The following is a 19920-nucleotide window of genomic DNA, read 5'->3' as shown; positions in this document are numbered from 1 at the left end:
TCTGTGGCTCAGATGGTAAAAGTGTCTGCCTACAATGTGGGAGACCCGGGTTCAATCCCTGGGATGGGAAGATCCCCTGGAGAAGTAAAAGGCAACCCACTTCAGTATTCTTGCCTGGAGAATCCCATGGACAGAGGAGCCTGGTGGGCTACAGTCCATGGGGTCCGAAAGAGTCTGACAGGACTGAGCAACTTCATTTTCACTTCCACTTTCACTTTCATGCCTCAGCTCTCCAAAAATTTTATATCCTGTTTCTCAACCAGTATAGGAGAGAGAACTATTGATCACATAACTTTATGGAGGAGGTTTTTGAATTCTGATTTAATGTGTGGTAAATTTAAATAACATATGATTTTTGAGCAAAAATTTGGTCAAGTTGGGCTTCCCTGGTGGCTCAGAGGGTAAAGCATCTGACTGCAATGTGGGAGACCCAGGTTTGATCCCTGGGTCAGGAAGATCCCCTAGAAAAGACAATGGCAACCCACTCCAGTACTCTTGCCTGGAGAATCCCATGGACTGAGGAGCCTGGGAGGCTACCATCCATGGAGTCACAAAGAGTCGGACACGACTGAGTGACTTCACTTTCTTTCTTTCTTTTGGTCAAGTTATGAGATAGCAAATCAGCATTCAAGTCCATAGTAGTGACTGTTGAAATGTGTATTTGCAAAGAACTCTGGTCTTAATGGGGCTTCCCTGCTAGCTCAGCTGGTAAAGAATCCACCTGCAATGCAGGAGATCCCAGTTTAATTCCTGGGTTGGGAAGATCCCCTGGAGAATGGATAGGCTACCCACTCCAGTATTCTTGGGCTTTCCTGGTGTCTCAGATGGTAAAGAATGCGCTCCCAATGTGGGAGACGTGGGTTTGAGTCCTGGGTAGCTTCCCTGGTGGCTCAGGCAGTGAAGAGTCTGCTTGCAATGTGGGAGACCCAGGTTCAATTTCTGGGGTTTGGAAGATCCCCTGGAGAAGGAAATGGCAACCCACTCCAGTATTCTTGCCTGGAAAATTCCATGGACAGAGAAGCCTGGTGGGCTACAGTCTGTGAGGTCACAAAGAGTCGGACACGACTGAGTAACTAACACTTTTCCTGGCTCTGTTATTAATTAGTGTAATGCTACATGAGTCATTACTCATATTTGAGCCTTTATCTGCAAACTCAAAAAAAAAAAAAAAAAAAAGACCTAAATAAGCTTTAAGTTCCTTTGAACTTCTGCTAGTCTTTGTCTCTCCTTCTATGTTTACAATTGGATACCTTCTTATTCAGAGGTCTAATTTACTTCTCCATAGAATATCCTTGAACTGATCACTCTTTCCTATAAATCTTTAAAGCAGTTACTAATGATAAGAGTGGGGCAGGCAGCTATTCAGGTCCTGCTTTGTGTTATCTCTGCCCCTGAGGTCTTGTTATCTGTTACCTGTTTATTTGATCTTCTGAACTAGTTTGAAGCCCCCTTGAGGATGAGGATGGTGTCTTATACTTTTTTGACCCTCCATTTTAAATTATAGTATGTAAACCTAAAAATAACCCTATAAAATTATTGCTACACATAAAATTGATTATACTAATAAACTGTGACATACTTTCAAAATATCCTTTTTATCCAATATTAGTTAACACCCCTTTAAGGGCATTGGATGACATATGGTACTTCAGGCAGGTCATTTCACATTTTTGAGATCTAATTTATAATGCATTAGATGGGAAGATTCAGTTAGATCATCTGTAAGAGCCCTTCTTTGTGTACTGGTCTGTCATTTTTTTTAAGGGCTATGGAAGTTCAGGACATAGATATTTGTCATGAGGCTCATTCTTTTCAGCTAGACTTGGTTCTGAGATATATGCTTAGCTTAGAGCCTTGGATGGGCACTCAGCTATTGGAGGAATGCAGGCTGTCTGTCACAGGTGCTCTGGCTGGGTGCCCACAGCATGCTCTTCCATCATCACCCCCAACCTCCCCCCCACACACCAAAACACACACAGCATATTCCACACTGTTGCAAATCTACTAAGAGATGCTGCTTAGCTTAGGGCCACCTTCTGTTCTCAAAGTTAGTATGTTAGATTGACTCTTTTTTGACCAGTTAAGAGCCTAGAGGTAGCAAACTTCATATCTATACTCCAGATAGTTAAGTTGGGTCTTGATTATAAAACTGTTTTCAAATTTTGTAATGACTTTACAAGATAATTGTTTTAAAAAGATAATGATATCTATCTCTTTGGAAGTAAGCCATGGGCTATTAAAACTGTAGGTCACATAGTCTTTTCACAAAATTACCAATTTGAAACTTGTAGCTGAATAAGAACCTTGTGTAAAATGTGGGGATTGTTGTTTAGAATTCTTCTGTTTTTCTCATAATTTGCATAATTATGATCTGTTTATTCTAAAATTATCTTCTGTGAGTTGGAAATAAAACATGTATACTTCACCAATGATCTGAAATTTATAAGAAGCTCCTTCATAATATTTCTAGTGCACCAAATAAATCAGTATCTGAAAATATTGGTGAAGTGAAGCGATGTGAAGTGAAGCCACTCAGTCGTGTCCGACTCTTTGCGACCCCATGGACTGTAGCCTACCAGGCTCCTCCTGTCCCTGGGATTCTCCAGGCAGGAATACTGGTGTGGGTTGTCATTTCCTTCTCCAGGAGATCTTCCCAACCCACGGATCGAACCAGGGTCTCCTGTATTGCAGGCAGACGCTTTACCATCTGAGCCACCAGGGAAGTCCTGAAAATGTTGGTAGTTTTCAAATTTAAAACTGTTATATGAAAAGATATAAGTAACCCAGTAATTCCATGACAGGACTATATGTAGTATCCGTTTTTCCAAGCAAGGTAAATAACAGCAACAAAGTCCAGTAAAACTTCTCTGTAATACATTTTAAACATATCATCTGGAAGCAATATTACCTTTTGTGAGTAAGACTATGGGCAAGAATCTGGGCTTTAGAAACAGATAATTCTAAGCTTAAAATCCTAGCCCAACATCTTGCTAGATAGGTGTCCCTAACCAAATACTTAAACTCTCTATTCTTTTTCTTCTTTGTAAAATAAGGTAATAATGCTACCTTGCAATATTATTGAGGATTAGATAGAATAATATAGACAGAGTGCCTACCACAGAGGAGTATTGAAGAAAATGATCTATCATGAATAATATCATATTTATGCTATAGAAAGAAAGCATCAATTTTTTTTTCATTTAGTTGGAGTGAATTTATTTTTTACAAAGCACTTGACTTGTTTTGATTAGGTGTGGGTGGAGACATGGTGAGCAATAATGAGTTAAAATGATTTTTCTTTTAATTAAAAAGAAATCAATAACATCTCGGGGATACTCAATTTCTTCCAAAGGGAACATGAGACAATCAATAACAATTCTTGATACAGACGCTGCACAAAGTTGAAATCAAAGCCTACTTCAACACAGATAGTCAGACAAAGGTAACAGGGCTCAGTCCAGAATGCATCCTGCTTGTTTGGAAATGATCCCCAAAACACCTAGGATTAGACATCCAGCAACACCCATGCACTGTGGATTTGAGTAAGGCTTGCATGGGGGCGTAAGTGAATCCCCGGGGTTACGCTTATCTCTTATATCAAACCTCAGTCATTTTATTTTTCAGCACAAGTCCTAACAGAGAGATGGTAACAGTGCTAGAAACAAAGTATTTAATGCTATTTTTCATTTAACCAACATCATCATTACTAATTAATAATTAATTACCCTGGTTCTTGGCTCTGTTTTGGCCAAATAAATTATACCTACTTAACTCATTGAGAGCTTTCCAGGTGGCTCAGTGGTAAAGAGTCCATTTGCCAGTGCAGGAGACATAGGTTTGCTCCCTAGGTTATGAAGATTCCCCTGGAGGGGGAAATGGTAACCCACTCCAGTTTTCTTGCCTGGAAAACCCCATGGATAGAGGAACCTGGTGGGTTACAGTCCATGGGGTCGCAATGAGTTGGATATGACTTAGCAACTGAGTACGCACACATTTAACTTTACTTGACAGAACCTTACTGGAGCTGATGTAGACAGGGACTGATAACAAACAAAGTGAATAATAGATAAACCAAAAAAAAAAAAGTGAATACTTGTAAATAACAAATAAACATAGGATTGCTAAAAGCCAATCAATAATGAATCGTGATGTTGGACAATGAAAAGAAAACTAAATCCAAAGACAAAAACCCAAGAGTTCTCATCTCAGCTATCTCTCTCATCTCTGAGATCCTGGGTAAGTCATGCTTTCTGGACCTTAGGACCTTTGAGCCTGCTCTACTTTCTAATGGGGGACATGCTTAAGCTACATACTTTGTGACATTCACTGGTGGCCCCTTTGCCTTCACTTAGCTCTCTTTTTAAAATTTTATTTATTTTAATTGGAGGCTAATTACTTTACAATATTGTAGTCGGTTTTGCCATGTATTGCCATGAATCAGCCAAGGGTGTACATGTGTCCCCCATCCTGAACCCACCTCCCACCTCCCACACTTAACTCTGTTTTGCCTTTACTTAACTCTACTTTGCCTTTTAAATCTTTTAAACCCCAGATTCATATGGAACTGTAGAAGGCTTCCCTCTTTCCTTATTTCCTCAACAAGAGTCAGACTTTTCTAACTTTTGGGTAATTCCTTGATTCTAAGGCTTTTTGATGGCTGTTAAATTAGAGAGATCCCTGGGAGTGGATGAATTTTAAAATTATTAGACATTTACATTTCAGTAAAATTGCAAAGAGAAAAAAGCAGCAAGATTTATCTTATAGTCTTCCCAGGTGGCACTAGTGGTAAAGAACCACCTGCCAAAAGAGATGCAGTTGGATCCCTGGATTGGGAAGATCCCCTGGAGGAGGGCGTGGCAACTCACTCCAGTATTCTTGCCTGGAGAATCCCATTGACAGAGGAGCCTGGTGGGCAAACGTCCATAGGGTCCCAAAGAGTCAGACACAACTGAAGCAATTTAGCACAGCATGCATGCCCTGTAATAGAAATTACCAGCTGTCTGTCAGTCCCTATTCTTTCCCGGCGGTCTTCCCTTGTGGCTCAGCTGGTAAAGAACTGCCTGCAATGCAGGAGACCCCAGTTTGATTCCTGGGTTGGGAAGACCCCCTGGAAAAGGGATAAGCTACCCATTCCAGTTCTTCCCCATTAGCCATTTTATAAAACTCCTGATTTTCAGCTGGGCACAGGTTCACCCAGAAGAGGGATTACATTTCCCAGTCTCCCTTGCAAGTATGTATGATCACAAGATGAAGTTCTAGGCATTGTAATATAAGAGCAGTGGTGTATTTAAAGGGATACTGGGATGCATCATTTTCATCATCATTTCTTCCTTCTTGCCAGCTAGACTGTGGATGGAAGAGCTGGAGCTCCAGCGGTCATCTTGGGAATGAAACTCATAGATGGTGACCGATAAAGTGCTTTTTCGACTTTAGGGAGATAACTGAGGTCCTGTCCATTTTTGTTTCTTTAGTTTATCACTGGCTAGCTTTTTTTCACTCTCTTAACCCACTTAAATAACCAACGAAGGCAGGAGAAACAAAACAGAACTAAGATCCCCTTAACCTTTCACAACTCTCTTTTTTTTGCAACTCAATTTTCAGGGGTTCTTGGTTTACTCAAACAATAATAAACCCATAACGTTTCAACATTTGTAATATTTTAACATGTTCTGTAGTATCAGACCCTGAATTCTGAGAGTTTCAGAAGGTGATCATGATAGTACAAAAGATACAGGAAATTCTTTTGAAGACAGACAAGCTCTAAGTGGCTCTGCAAATTCTTATCATTAAATGTCAATAACTATTTGCAGAAGGCTTATGTCTAATAAGCAACTGAAAAATATATTGATATTGGTTTTTACCTTTTAATTTTATTTGTTATTAGTTAATTTAAATGAAATTGCTCTAACCTTCACATAACCTCAACTGTGAGGGGAGCTGTGCTTCAACTGTGTTTTCTGAGTAGTTATAAAAACTATTTACCTAGGTGATACCACATTATATTTTCATTGATTGCAAGAATTGAAAACAGGTCTAGATTTCTTTCTTTCTTTCTTTTTTTTTTTGAAGGCAAAACAAAAAGCACAATCTAAAATTAATAGAACATTTAAAACATGGTAGTTTCCCAGTACACTGTTATTGCAATATTGAGTCAGTCTATGAAGTTTTGAGATTTATACTTTTGAAAAATTCTTACATATAAAAGATTTTAAGGCAGTATTTCTCAAATAATGGCAAAGAAGCACTGCATCAGAATCTCTAGAGTGTTTGTTGAAAATGCTAATTCTCAGACTCCTCGGTCACATCTAGTGAATCAGAATCTCTCCGCATGCCTTGAGAATACGAATTTTAGCACTTTTAAGAGATTTTCAAGCACATTTAAGAACCTCTGTTCTACTGCTTTGTCTAGTGCAATGAAGTTTCAAGCTGTTTTTGCTGTTGTTACTCCCATATTTCTGTCAGTATCAAGTTCATTCCTTCTCCATTCTGCCTCCAGTAATTATTCTGACCACAAAGTGAAAGGCAAGAATCATTACTGCACTGATTAACATTCACTCTTGGGGGAAAAGGAGTTTTTAGATGGGTACAGAGAATATGGATAGTCACACATATTTGTCAGTTGAGGGGAAGGTAAGTGTAATACAAGTACATTTTCCAAGATTTCAAAACCATTTTTGAACCAGCCAGGGAGGAGTATGATTGTAATGTAAGGAATGACTCTCTGTTGAAAGGACAGGATAGCTTAATAGAGGTCTCCTATCTTGTTCTGTGACGGTGTTTCTGGGCTCTGGTGATGAATGTGTTCATTTTATATGACTTGCTTTGGGTAAATAACCCAGTCCCGTATCAGCTCTCCAGCCTTGGGCCGGCAGAGGTTGTGTGTGCGCTCTAATGACGGTGGACGGTGCCCGGGGGAGGGCCTGGGGAGGGGCTGCCCGGTGCGATCGCTCCCCTGGCACTTCCTAAGACTCCCAGTTCTTTCTCTGCAGCCGGTACTTGAAGACTCCAAGCTTTCCCCTCGGAGGAAAAAAACCCGTCTATCTAAATCAGCTGTATTCTACTCTCTTCCCTCGTTTCTCCCTCCGCCGGGCACCACCCCCACCCCTTCCATTGTGTAGTGCGTCTAGCCCGGCTTCCTGCGTGAGACCTTAACCTCACTTGGAGCAGGAGGGATTACTGAGAATTTCGGAACCTTGAGTTGCAATGGAGCTGTACGGAAAGGTAAGCAGAAGGGAGCTCCTCCGCCTGCTCCGCGTGAAATCTCGCTTTCATGGACTTTGTGTGTGTGAGTGTGTGTGTGTGTGTGAGTGTGTGTGTGTGTGTGAGTACACTCGCGCGCGTGGGCGCCTTCTCAGTGCAACTGTGTGAGTAAACCGCTTTCTTTATGTGTGTACCATTCATTGTCGTTCTCCCCCGCGTTTGCTGAATGAGATTGTAAAACCACCCTACTCTGCCTATGGAAATGTACAAACTTTCCCGATTGGGAATGGGGAGGTGTAGGGCGGAGAGTTCCAGAACACAGTGCAGGTTTCGTTTAGATTGTAAATTAGCACAAGGTAGTGCGTTTCCTAACCAGGAAAATCACAATGTAGCTTCGGAAGCCGATAGGTAGCAAAGAAAAATCTCCAGCTGAGATGAATGAACTGAGGTCACTTTCGCCTGCACCTTGCGAGGAAATAGCTCGGGAGGCTGAGAGCACTAACAACCAGGAGCGAGTCCAAAAGAGAAGGGAGGCTCCGCGGCCGAGTCCTACTGGAGAAGCAGCCCGTTTAAATGCTGGCTTGCCGGGAAATGTAGTTTACTGCTCCGCGGTTTGCGGGGAAGCTCAGCTAGGCTAGACTACAACTCCCAGGAGCACTCGGGGCTCCGGGCCAGTACGCGTGTGCGGCGCCAGGAAGGGACAGCTCCAGTGCTGATGTTGGAGCCGGTTAGCGAACCCCGAGTGCAGAGTGGAGCGTGAAGCGCGCGGGCTGTGCACGCTTGACCGGGCGCCCGAGCCAGCACTGTGTTAGCCAGGGAGAAAGGACACTTTGCGAACAATGAGACACGAAGCTCCCATGCAGGTGGGTCTATATAGAAAGTGTGGCCTCGGGAGGAATTGAGAGAGACGCTTTCTCCCTCGCTCCAAGTACAAACTGCGCCCGATCTAAGGGAAGGTCTTAGGCAGCCATCCGCCGGGACGCGGTTCAGACTTGGTCCTGGGGACAGAACCCCGCTCCGCGGGGCTGTGATTGGGGCTGTTTTGAGGAGGGATAGGAGTATACATTATCTTCCCGGGCTCCACAAGGAGGATAAGAGTGTCTAGAACGTCAACCCGGGCAAACAAAAGTCAGAGGAACATGCCATCTCGTATTGGTATTGATTGTTCCTCCTGTCTTGCCTGGTTCGTGATCACGGGGCAGACACACCAGGTCTGGTGTTGCGAGCTGTCTACTGGAGTCGGTATAGAGCAAATTCCGCTTAATTAAGAGCTCTCTAAGAAAGGAGAAACCAATGTTAGAGTCCCCAAAGTCTCTTTCTTCAATTAGGGTTCTAGTAATAATGAGCAAACACTTCAGGGCTTCACTCTTCCCAGAAGTATGCAAGCCCTTTATCTGTGTCCACACTGGTTTACTCCTGCGTTTCAGAGACTCTCCTCCAAGCTTTCCTGACTACTGTGCCCATTTGTTTTCCGTTCCGATTCCTGTTTAAGTCACGTTCTTATGTTTGCTTCCTTTGACTCCCTGCAAAGGTGCCTCTGCCTAAGCATCGTGCTTAAGTTCTGTTTTTAAGTAAAGATGAGTGATGCTTTCTCGTTTGTATGTACAATCAGTTATTACTAACCATCAGCCTGTGTTCATTATCAAGGAGAGTGATCCCATTGCGTAACAGAAAGGCACTTTATGAATGAATTGAGAGGGAATGGAACACACCGTTTGGAACGTGTTGTCTCTCTTGAGAACCCACCCCTGCTGCCAAATCCAGCAATATAAATGTTTGACTTTAATTTGAATTCAAAGGTTTTCCAACTGTTTTTCCTCAAAAAATCAAGGGCTTTAAACGTATGCGTCAATTTACTTTTCCTTTATGGTGTGGGTTATGTATGGCTTCTCAGGTGGCTCTAGTGGTAAAGAACGAGTCTGCCAATGCAGGAGATGTAAGAGACGCGGGTTTGATCCCTGAGTCGGGAAGATCCCATGGAGAAGGGTATGGCAACCCACTCTAATATTCATTCATGGGTTATGTATATTAAGAGATGTTGACTGTTAAGTGAAAAAAATTTAACTGTTTGTTGAAGCATTATATTAATGAAAGCTCTCAAATTGCCTTATGAGTTACTGAAAACTTGATTTGTTCCAGAGAACAGTTGCCCTGCTGTGTATCTTCTAATACCTGTCTTTGTGACTTAGTTTTTCATTATAGACCTGATGTGAAAAGAATCTGGACAGACAATAAAGGTACAGGCTGTTGTAATCAAGATGTATTGGCTTATGATAATTTCCCATTACTGGAGTTACTGCCAAGAGCCAACTGGCTACATTAATCATATTTGATTACAAGTAAACATTGACAGTAGACTTTAAAAGTAGATTGTTAGTATTCAACATTAACCCCATATATGCACTGAAGTCTTTATGTTAAAATAAATTACTAACAAATTGATCACAGTGCATCTTGATTTTTATTTTCTTACAGTATTTATTTTCTTACAGGTATTGCTTAGACTGTTCAGAAGGGTCATCAAAATATTACAGAACTACATGAAATTAGTGCCCTAAGAAATATTTAAAATCAATTCATATCAACTTTGTAGTAGGCACTGCAATTCTAAAATTTAGTCAGAACTTTAATGAATAATTAGTATAAAAACGGGTAACAAAATTAATTTGCTTCTGCAGTTATTTTCATATTTGGGATGTATTTTATTCATTGACTTGGTTTTTTTAATTTAAAAATTTTAATGCCCAAATGCTGTATTGAATAACATGTACATTTAAAAAAATAAAAAACTTTTTTCTGTAGTATATTTAAAGCACATTTATTGATTCAGTTTACCAAGTAAATTGTTGTGGTGGCCAACTCTCAATTACTGTCAGGTTTTCAAAAATATATAATGATAGGAAGAATAAAAACTATAAACATGCTTTATATATATGGCAGATATTGCCTTAGCACTTGCACTTGTGAATCATAATCACATTCCAGATGACTTTGATATATGAAAATATAATCAGATGAATAATTGACATTTTTTCCATTTAAAGACCAAACCATATCATTTAAAATGCTAATTTACTTTTTATATTTTCTTAAGTCAAAGAACCCTTTAAAATTGTTCAATATATTTTAAAAAAGTATTTATTGTGCCTTTGTACATAGCTTGGTGCTCTGTTCAGTATAGCTGTCTTTGATATATGCAAATTTTCTGAAGAATATTTCTCTTTGAGTTGATGCAAAATGCAGGATAATAGCAGTAATAGTCTTTGCTGTCTGTATTTCCAACTAAATAACCAGGAATAGCATTTGGTAAGTGTTCCAAATGATGGATTACAATTTTAATGCAGGAGATGGTCATTTTGTGTTTTTTCCTTTAGTGCCTCCATAAATCCCGAGGACCAAATGAAATGGGGAATAGCAGTGCTCATGACTTAAGGGCAACACTTTCATGAGCAAATTATCATTTGATTCAGGAGCCTGATTGAACAAATTCCAGTTTATCTAGTGCTTTGTCTGTGCCAAGCACTGTGCTTTGCAGTCAGATCTATGTGTGTGCGTGTGTGTGCGTGTGTGTGTGTGTGAGAAATATAAAACAGTCCTAGAGGTCACCATTACCTTAATTACAGGCAGATAACTAGAGCTTTATATGATTAAACAACTTGACCAACACGGTAAATTCAAAATTCTGCTAGATCTCTAGGAAGCCCATGTTGTTTCCGCTATTATTTTGGGTTCCTTAAGAAGACACAAAAAGGTGATATAAAGAATGAGTGCCATGTTGATTTTCATTTGGATCAGAAAAAGGAAAATTGTCTCTTCTGTTTATAAAATTATCTTATATAAACTAAATCAAATATTTGAGAAGGGTCAGTGTTTTAAAAATGGCTAGCTCTTTGTCTTCCTGGTTTAAATTTCTTATAGCTTTACTTACACTCTCCAAGGACCAAAGTGGAGTTCATTGTCTGTGTTTAAATGCTTCATCTTCAGTTTTGTTATCCACAAGCTTTCTTCATGTAGGTGTGAAAGTACAGAGAGCCCTCTAACTACTTCAGTTCAGTTCAGTTCAGTTCATTCACTCAGTCGTGTCCGACTCTTTGCGACCCCATGAATCACGCACGCCAGGCCTCCCTGTCCATCACCAGCTCCCGGAGTTCACTCAGACTCACATCCATCGAGTCAGTGATGCCATCCAGCCATCTCATCCTCTGTCGTCCCCTTCTCCTCCTGCCCCCAATCCCTCCCAGCTACTTAGGAAACCAAAGAAAAACAACTACTCAAAGCGTGGAGCGGTGTGCCAAAAAAGGTTGTTTGGCTAAAAATGAGGAAGATTGAAGAAAGAGTATGCTGAAAGTGTAGAAAGTGTAGGCTGAAAATGAAGTTGAGGTGGAAAGCACAATAGATATTAAATACAGCCATGCTGTATAACAACAACAAAAAAACTTAGAAACAAGACCTAAGTAACGTTGTTTCATTTGTCTGTGAGAAGTCCACAGGCAATCTTGCATTTTATTACTGTTGAATTTCTACCACATCCAACTTCAATTATGATCCCTTTATCTTTACATAACAAATGGAAGTTTAGTCCTCATCCCTTACAGAGACGGAGAAAAGCCATAGTTAACACTGGAGAAACAAGAACTTCTTTCTTGCTCGATTTGAGCAAATTCCTCAAGTATCCATCTTTCTTCTGTAAGGGAAAGTGGAGGGTAGAGAGGGAAATTGCCATAAAAGCAAATTTCTATGGTGTAAGAATGATTTTCCGTTTTCAGTTTAAAGAGTTGTGGAATCGTTACATGGCATAACCACAATTTCCCCCTGCCATTTTAAGCTTATATTGGAACTGCAAATTCCTTTCTTGACCATCATATTCCATATGCTAAAAATTGAGTTTTCCTGGGAATTTATGAGGAGTTGCACCGCCTAAAAAAGATGTATTGGTTAAAGGTCATCCAACAGTTTTCTACATTTATCATTCACTAATAATAATAAGTTCCAGAGCTTCTAGGGCAGTCCTCTTAATAGATCATAGATTTTTACCATGCATACTATGACCTGTGAAGATGAAATATTTTAGGTTTATTTGGAATTATGTAAATTTTTAGCATTTTTCATTTGTTTATAGTTTTTGAGATACTTCTATACATTGAGATGCACGAATATTAAGTGAATAATTTGATGATTCTTAATAAGTAGATACACCTATGTAATACATACCTATAAAGATATAGAACATTTCCATTCAACCCAACAAGTTCCTTTATTTTACTTTCTTTTTCTGGTTAATCTACTGATATAGTAAGATCATCATAAATTAGTCCTGTTTATTCTAGAACTCTAGATAGTTCTGTAAAACATACAAAATGAACATATTGCAGAATATATAGAGTGTACTCTTAAGTCTAGCTTATTTTGCTCATTATAATGTGTATGGAATTCATTCATGTTGTTGCATGTGTCAATAATTCATTTTGTTTTATTGACACATTATACTGGTGTATCAATCTGCCTTTTAAAATCTGTTCTTCTGTTGATGGATTTCGAGGTAATTTCATTAGGGGCTACTATAATGAAGGTTATAAATGTTATCATATTGGTCTTTTTATAGTAATATGTTTTTATTTCTCTTGGGTAGATACCTAAAAGTAGAATTGCTGAGGTGAAGGATAAGTCTTTGTTTAACTTTGTAGGAAACAGTCAAGTCTCTAGCTAGAATGATAGTACCATTTCATATGCTCACCAACAGTGTGTGAAATTCTAGTGGGTTCCCATCCTCAACAGTGTCTGGTGTCAGTGGCCTTTTAAATCAAGGCCACTTTAATTGGCGGTTGTGGTGTCTCATTGTGATTTGTATTTCTGATGACTGTGATTTTTAGCATATTTATATGTTTACTGACCATTTGCCTTTCTTCCTTTATGTAGTGTCTGCTTAGCCTTTTATCCATTATTGGGGTTGTCTTTTTATTATTTAGTTGTAGGAGATCTTTATATAGTTTTTTTTTTTAATCTGTTGTTTATATATTTATTTATATAGCTTTGAAACTAGTTCCTCAAATGTATTAAAATATTCTCTGCCAGTCTGTGCCTTAAATACTCATATCTTATGAGTGTCTTTTGATGAGAATTTTTATTTTAATGAAATTTAGGTTATTAATTTTAAGTGGTGTCTATATCTGGATTCTGTACTTTCTTTGATTTATTTCTCTAAACTGTGTCCTGAGACCTTACTACATTTATTTGTTATTTGTAGTGCTCAGTCACTCAGTTATGTCCGACTCTTTGCGGCCCCATGGACTATAGCCTGCCAGGCTCCTCTATCCATGAAATTTTCTGGGCAAGAATACTGGAGTGGTTGCCACTTCCTATTCCTGGGGATCTTCCCAACTCAGGGATCTAACCCAAGTCTCTTGCATCTCCTGCACTGACAGGCAGATTCTTTAGCACCATCAATTGAAATCCTTAAATTCCTTAAGAATTTCTCCATAAGTGATTGTATGATTTGCAAATAGAGGCAGTTCTTTCTTTCCAAAGACCTTTTTTTTTTTCCTCACTATTTCTTATTCCACAGGATAGGATAGCTAGTGCAGTGTTGAGAAGTGATGAGCAGGTATTCTTATCTTATTCCCAGTCTTGGGGAGAAGCCATCTTTCACCATTAAGTATGAAGTTAGCTGTAATTGTTTTATTGTTGGTGGTGGTATAGATATCTTATCATACAGAAGTTTCTTTTGAGTCCTAGCTTGCTGAGAGTATTTGTTTTCAATACAAGTGGGTGCTGAATTTTGTCAAATCCTTCTTCTGCATCTATTGCCATGATCACATGGTTTATCTCCTTTATTCTGTTGGATTATACTGATTGATTTTTAGTTAATCTGACATTCTTTAGATAAAGCCAGTTAGTTATTATATATTCTCTGGATGCAATTTGTAATTTGTTGTAGATTTTTGCCTTCAAATTCAAAATGGATATTAATATATGATTTTCTTTTAATGCCTTAATGAGGTTATAATATAGAAGTTATGCAGACCTTATAAAACAAGTGAGAAGTGTTTGGGAATTTGCTGTTTGAATGATTTTGTTGTGTAAGATTGATGTATTTTATTCCTTAAAGTGTTTGGTAGAGTTTATCACTGAAGCTATTGGAGCCTGGAGTTTTCTTTGTGGACATTTTTTTTTTTTTAAACAAATGACACTTTTTTGATATACAAATATCTCTATCATCCAACTACCTACACTCTCATGTCCCTATCTCCCTTTAGCAGAATAGCCTTCTCCATACCCCATGCTGAGATGTCTGTGGCCTTTCTGGACCATACCAGTAAATTATATTACATAACGAAAGAGCCTTTGCCAATATAAGTCATGCTATGTATTTTAAAATAAGATTGACCTGATTCTCAGGTGGGTCCAATCTAATTACCTGAGCCAATAAAAGCAGAGAATTTTCTCTTGCTGGAGTCAGAGAGATGTGGCAGAAGGGGAAGTCACAAGTTTGAAGCATGAGGATTGTTGGCCTAAAGATAAAGAAGCCTATATATCAAGGAAATAGGGACCTCAGTCCTGTAACCACAAGCAACTGAATTCTGCCAACAACTTGTAAAAACTTGGAAGTGGAATCTTCCCCCAGAACAGTCAGGTAGGAACCAGCCCAGCTGACACATTGATTTTCATCTTGTAAGGCCTTAGCGGTATGAGCAGAGGACCTAGCTAAATTACCCTGTGTCCAGATTTCTGACTTGTTAAGTAGTGATTGAGCGTTGTCTTAAACATTCAGTATCACTGCAGGAGAAAAGTATTTATGCCTATATAACATTTTCTATTTCATCTTGGGTTGGTTTTGGTAAATTGTGTTTTTCACCTAATTTTTCAAATTTATTGACATAAAATTGTTCAAAATATTTTACTATCTTTTAATTTCTCTAGATCTGTAATGATATCCCCTCTTTGATAATATAAATTCTCTTTTTTCTCCCTACCTCCCTTTTACCAGTCTTACTAGATATTTATCAATATTATTAATGTCTTCAAATGACCAACTTTTCCCTTTGTTAACTTTTTTGTTATTTATTTTTTATTTTATTGACTTGGGATTTAAAAAAACAACTATGTTCTTTATACTAACTTTAATAGAACCATTTTGTTTATTAGGCTTCTTAAAGTAGAAATTTAGATCACTGAGTTTAAATGTTCCTTTTTAAGAATAAGCCTGGTATTTACAATGATAAATCTCTAACAACAACTTTAGTAGTTGACTCTCACAAATTTCTGAGTGTAGTATTTGCATCATATTTTATTTTAAACTATTTGCTTCTTGTGATGTTCTTCTTAATCAATGGGTTTAGAGATATATTGTTTAATTTTCCAAATACCTGCATCTTTTCCAGATAGTTTATCAACATTGATGTCTAATTAAATCCTCCTGCTACCAGAGAACATATTCTTTAAGATTTCAGTCTTTGAAAAAAAATTTAGGCTTGTTTTTAGGCTAGTGTGTGGTCTAACTTCATGAGCATTCCATGTGCTCTGTGAATGCTCCATGCAACAGTTCTGAAGTGTAGTGGTATTGTGTTGTGTTGGAATATCATGGTATTGTATGCTGTTGCTGAGATCATCTCTAACCTTACTATTTTTTGTCTAGTTATTCTATCAATTACTGAAAAAAAGATTTTAAAATCCCCAATTATAGTAGTCAGTCTTTCAGTTTTTTTTAGTCCTTTCAATGTAGCTTTATATATTTTGAACTTCTTTTATTAAGTGCACTGCTGCTGCTGCTAAGTCGCTTCAGTCGTGTCCGACTCTGTGCGACCCCATAGACGGCAGCCCACCAGGCTCCCCCGTCCCTGGGATTCTCCAGGCAAGAACACTTGAGTGGGTTGCCATTTCCTTCTCCAAAGCATGAAAGTGAAAAGTGAAAGGGAAGTCGCTCAGTCATGTCCGACTCTTAGCGACCCCATGGACTGCAGCCTACCAGGCTCCTCCATCCATGGGATTTTCCAGGCAAGAGTACTGGAGTGGGGTGCCACACACACATATATAATTGTTGTGTCTTCCTGAAAAAATTTCCTGGCTTTTGTTATGAAATCTCCCTTTATATTTTTAGCAATGCTCCTTGTCTTAAAGTGTACATAAATACACTCTTTCTTAATAGTGTCTCATGCATACACTCATACACACATATATTTATGCCTCTGTGTGTGTGTGTGTGTGTGTATAATATGTATATAGTCCTATTTTTACTTTCAACTTATATGTGACTTTATATTTAAAGTGTGAATCTTATGGTCTGAGTATAACTGGGCCTTGCAGTTTATCCAGTCTAGAAAGTATCCTTTAGCTGGGATTTTTCCCCATTCTCATGTGTTGCGTTTATCAATATGATTGATAACCAGCATTTAAAACCAGCATTTTGCTCTTTGTTTTGGGGTCAGCTCAGGGGTTTGAATTAGCTTCTGAGATACGTAAATTTATACTTTTAACCAAATTTGAAAGATATTTAGCTATATTTCTTCAAATGTTTTTCCATCTCATTATCTCCTTCTGTTTTCTTCTGAGACTCCAATTACATGTATGTTAGACTTCAGATATTGTTCTACAGATCACTAGGCTTTTCTTTATGTTTTTCTTTTTTTCTTTCTCTTTGTCAGTTGTATGATTTCTGTTAATTTATCTTCAAGTCATTGACTCTTTGCTATCATCTGCAGCCTTTTGTTAAACCCATTGAGGAAATGTCTATTTCAGTTACTGTTTTTCCTTTCGGGCTCCATGTTGACTTCTTTTACATTAGAAATATGTTATATTGCCAAGTGAAGATAGATAACACTCTCTAGGGAAGAGATATTTGAATATTGGAAGAGCCTATAGTAGGATTAATTTACAGTATTGTGTAGAACCAAGAAAGCACAGTGAGCCTTTTATAGAAAAAGTGATAAATATAAATAATATTAGTGCTTTGATTATTCCTTATAGATTTCTGGGGGAAATATTCATGTTCACATTTTAATTTTTATCCTTTAATATTTCTATGATTGTTGCTTTTGTGATACTATGTTTTTCTTTGTGTTTTTTAAATAGGAGTGTGGGCTTCAAGACACTTTCAAAAATTTGAACAAGGTGCAAAATTATAAAAATAAAGCATTTCAATAATTGCTTCCCTTTATCAACTAATATATTCCTTAACAGCTTTAACTCTGAAGAAACATCAACACCAACATGTTTCAGATTGGTCTGAAGCATTATGTCAGTCTTATGGGGGTCATGAACTATTCTTCTGTCCACTAAACGGTGAAACATAAGAGTCAATGTCCTAGGTCTTCAATTGCCTTGTTATTGTTCAGTTGTTAAGTTGTGTCCAACTCTTTGTGACCCCACAGACTGTAGCATGCCAGGCTCCTCTGTCCTCCACTTTCTCCCAGAGTTTGCTCAAATTCACGTCCATTGAGTTGGTGATGCTATCTAACCATCTCATCCTCTGCTGCCCCCTTCTCCTTTTGCCTTCAATCTTTCCCAGCATCAGGGTCTTTTCCAAAGTGTTGCCTCTCTGCATCAGGTGACCAAAGCATTGGAGCTTCAGCTTCAGCGTCAGTCCTTCCAGTGAATGTTCAGGGTTGATTTCCTTTAGAACTGACTGGTTTGATCTCCTTGCAGTCCAAGGGACTCTCAAGAGTCTTCTCTAGCACCACAGTTCAAAAGCATCAATTCTTTGGTGCTCAGCCTTCTTTATGGTCCAACTCTCACATCCATAGTCATGTCTCTGATTTTTAACATGCTGTCTAGGTTTGTCATAGCTTTCCTTCCAAGAAACAAGTGTCTTTTAACTTCATGGCTGCAGTCACTGTTTGCAGTGATTTTAAAGCCCAAGAAAATGAAACCTGTCACTGTTTCCACTTTTTCCCCTTCTATTTGCCATGAAGTGATGGAACCAGATGTCATGATCTTAGTTTTTCGAATGTTGAGTTTCAAGCCAGCTTTTTCACTCTCCTCTTTTACTTTCATCAGGAGGCTCTGTAGTTCCTCTTCACTTTCTGCCATTAGAATGGTATTATCTGTGTATCTAAGGTTGTTATTTTTCTGGCTTTCCTAGTTGCCTGTTGCTGCTTCTGTAAGTCGCTTCAGTCATGTCCGACTCAGAGTTGTAAAAGGACAGGGTCAGTAGTTCCCTGATGAACTCTTCAGTAAGCTGATTGGATTGAGTGCAGCATTAGGAATTCAGCTCTGGCAAACCTGAAAGAGCCTCATTTTGTGCCCACTTGGCCACCTGAGAAAACCCTGAAACCATGGTCACTTTGCTCCTACACTCTCAGCTTTTCATGGTCTGGGAACCCAAATCATAAGGTAACTTGAAGAGGTGATCCTCCTCATAGTCTACCTGCTTTTAGTTTAATTACTTGTTATTTGTTAGGAGCGATTCAGATGCATGTCTGAGTCTCATCAACTAGAAACTCTTGGTAGCCAACAGGATGAATGCCTCCTGCTAAAATAGCCATAGCTTGAGGACCATTAAAGAGCTTGAGGAAAGACCATGTTAAGTACCAATTAGCAAAATATGACCCCAGGTGACCCTTATCTATGGTGTTTGCAGTTAAAGGCAGTTTTCCTTTGAATGTTTGAGTCACTGAACACCTGTCGGTAGTAGGGCTGATGAAAGGCAACAATGGAACCACAGCACACCTGTGCGTGTGAGCCTTCTTTTAGTGCGCATGCTTGGGCAGGCTGGGCCTTTGTAGTAAATGATAGTAGCAGTGGCTTTAGAATGAAAAGCCCAGATGGTTGTAAGTATAAAGGTGGCTCTGTCCGCCATTCCCATTGCACAGTCTGGAAACACAACCTTGTAGACTGCTAACCCAGTTTCCTCGAGAATGGTCCAGATAGCCCCATTGTCTCATAAATGGGGTTTGTCCCCCTATCCATGACTGGAAGGGAAATGTCCAGATTTTGAAGGAATCTATAGCAAATCCCTGGAGGCATTTTTCAAGGGCTTAAGTATTTAAAATTAATATGAAACATCTGTAAAATGTTTAAAAACATTAAATGAAGTGAAATGTTTAATGATGAAATTTGCGGTGGGAGGGGGGAAGCACATGCTAATATTAAAAGTTAGTTTTTATTTTCCCCATTGGAGATTTTTAGAGTATTTTACTAGGTGTTTTTATGAGAGTTTTTTTTGTTTTTTTTTTTACCATATAGTACATATGTGGTAAAAAGAAATGTCTACTGTTAACATTGGTCTACTCTTTTACATATGTCTATTGTTTAGCCTTTTTCTTCTTCTCAGGAAGAGGTATTCTTTATTTTGTGGTTTCAGTTTAGACACTGACCTCCTCTAGCTATTGGATCCCTTTTTATGGAATGGAGGGAAGTAAAATCTAATTGTGGGTTATTTTAAAAAATGACTGATGAGGGAAGTCCAGGCCACGTTCCACAGAGCCTTGTGTGCGCTGAGAACAGGATTGCTGCCTCTTCCTAGGTGGTGCCTTCTCCGAGTCTGACAGAGAGCTCTCCGTGAGTTGTATCACTGATCCTCAGAAGATTCTGACTCCTACCAGGGCAGAGTTAATTGTAACAACGTTTCTCAGAATTCAGCTTTTCTGGCAGGCTGGGCATTCTAGGGTATAGACTTTCTGTGCCAAGTCAACATTCTGGTGAGATCTGCTGTCCCCATCAGTGAAAGAGATGACTGGTGAAGACGGCAGCTGATAGAGAGCTCTAGGGTCCCCATGGATCCAGGAC

At 38.9% G+C, this 19920-nt stretch overlaps 1 protein-coding gene across 2 annotated transcripts in view; it reads left to right on the top strand.

Moving 5' to 3' along the window:
- Positions 1–6927: 6927 nt before the first annotated feature.
- RAB3C (RAB3C, member RAS oncogene family) overlaps positions 6928–19920 on the top strand; it is a 302198-nt gene continuing 289205 nt past the window's right edge. Inside the window, exon 1 of one of the 2 annotated variants that reach the window (XM_070774655.1) lies at positions 6928–7221. In XM_070774655.1, coding sequence (XP_070630756.1) covers positions 7204–7221 — 18 coding nt within the window. In that variant the 5' untranslated portion in view covers positions 6928–7203. Of the gene's footprint in view, positions 7222–7889; positions 8064–19920 lie in introns of those variants that run through there. The other variant, XM_019983154.2, reaches the window with a different exon arrangement.

Source organism: Bos indicus, chromosome 20 (assembly GCF_029378745.1).
Source record: "Bos indicus isolate NIAB-ARS_2022 breed Sahiwal x Tharparkar chromosome 20, NIAB-ARS_B.indTharparkar_mat_pri_1.0, whole genome shotgun sequence".
Classification (NCBI taxonomy): domain Eukaryota; kingdom Metazoa; phylum Chordata; class Mammalia; order Artiodactyla; family Bovidae; genus Bos; species Bos indicus.
Note: the sequence above shows the minus strand (reverse complement) of the source record. Positions and strands in the feature narration are given on the sequence as shown.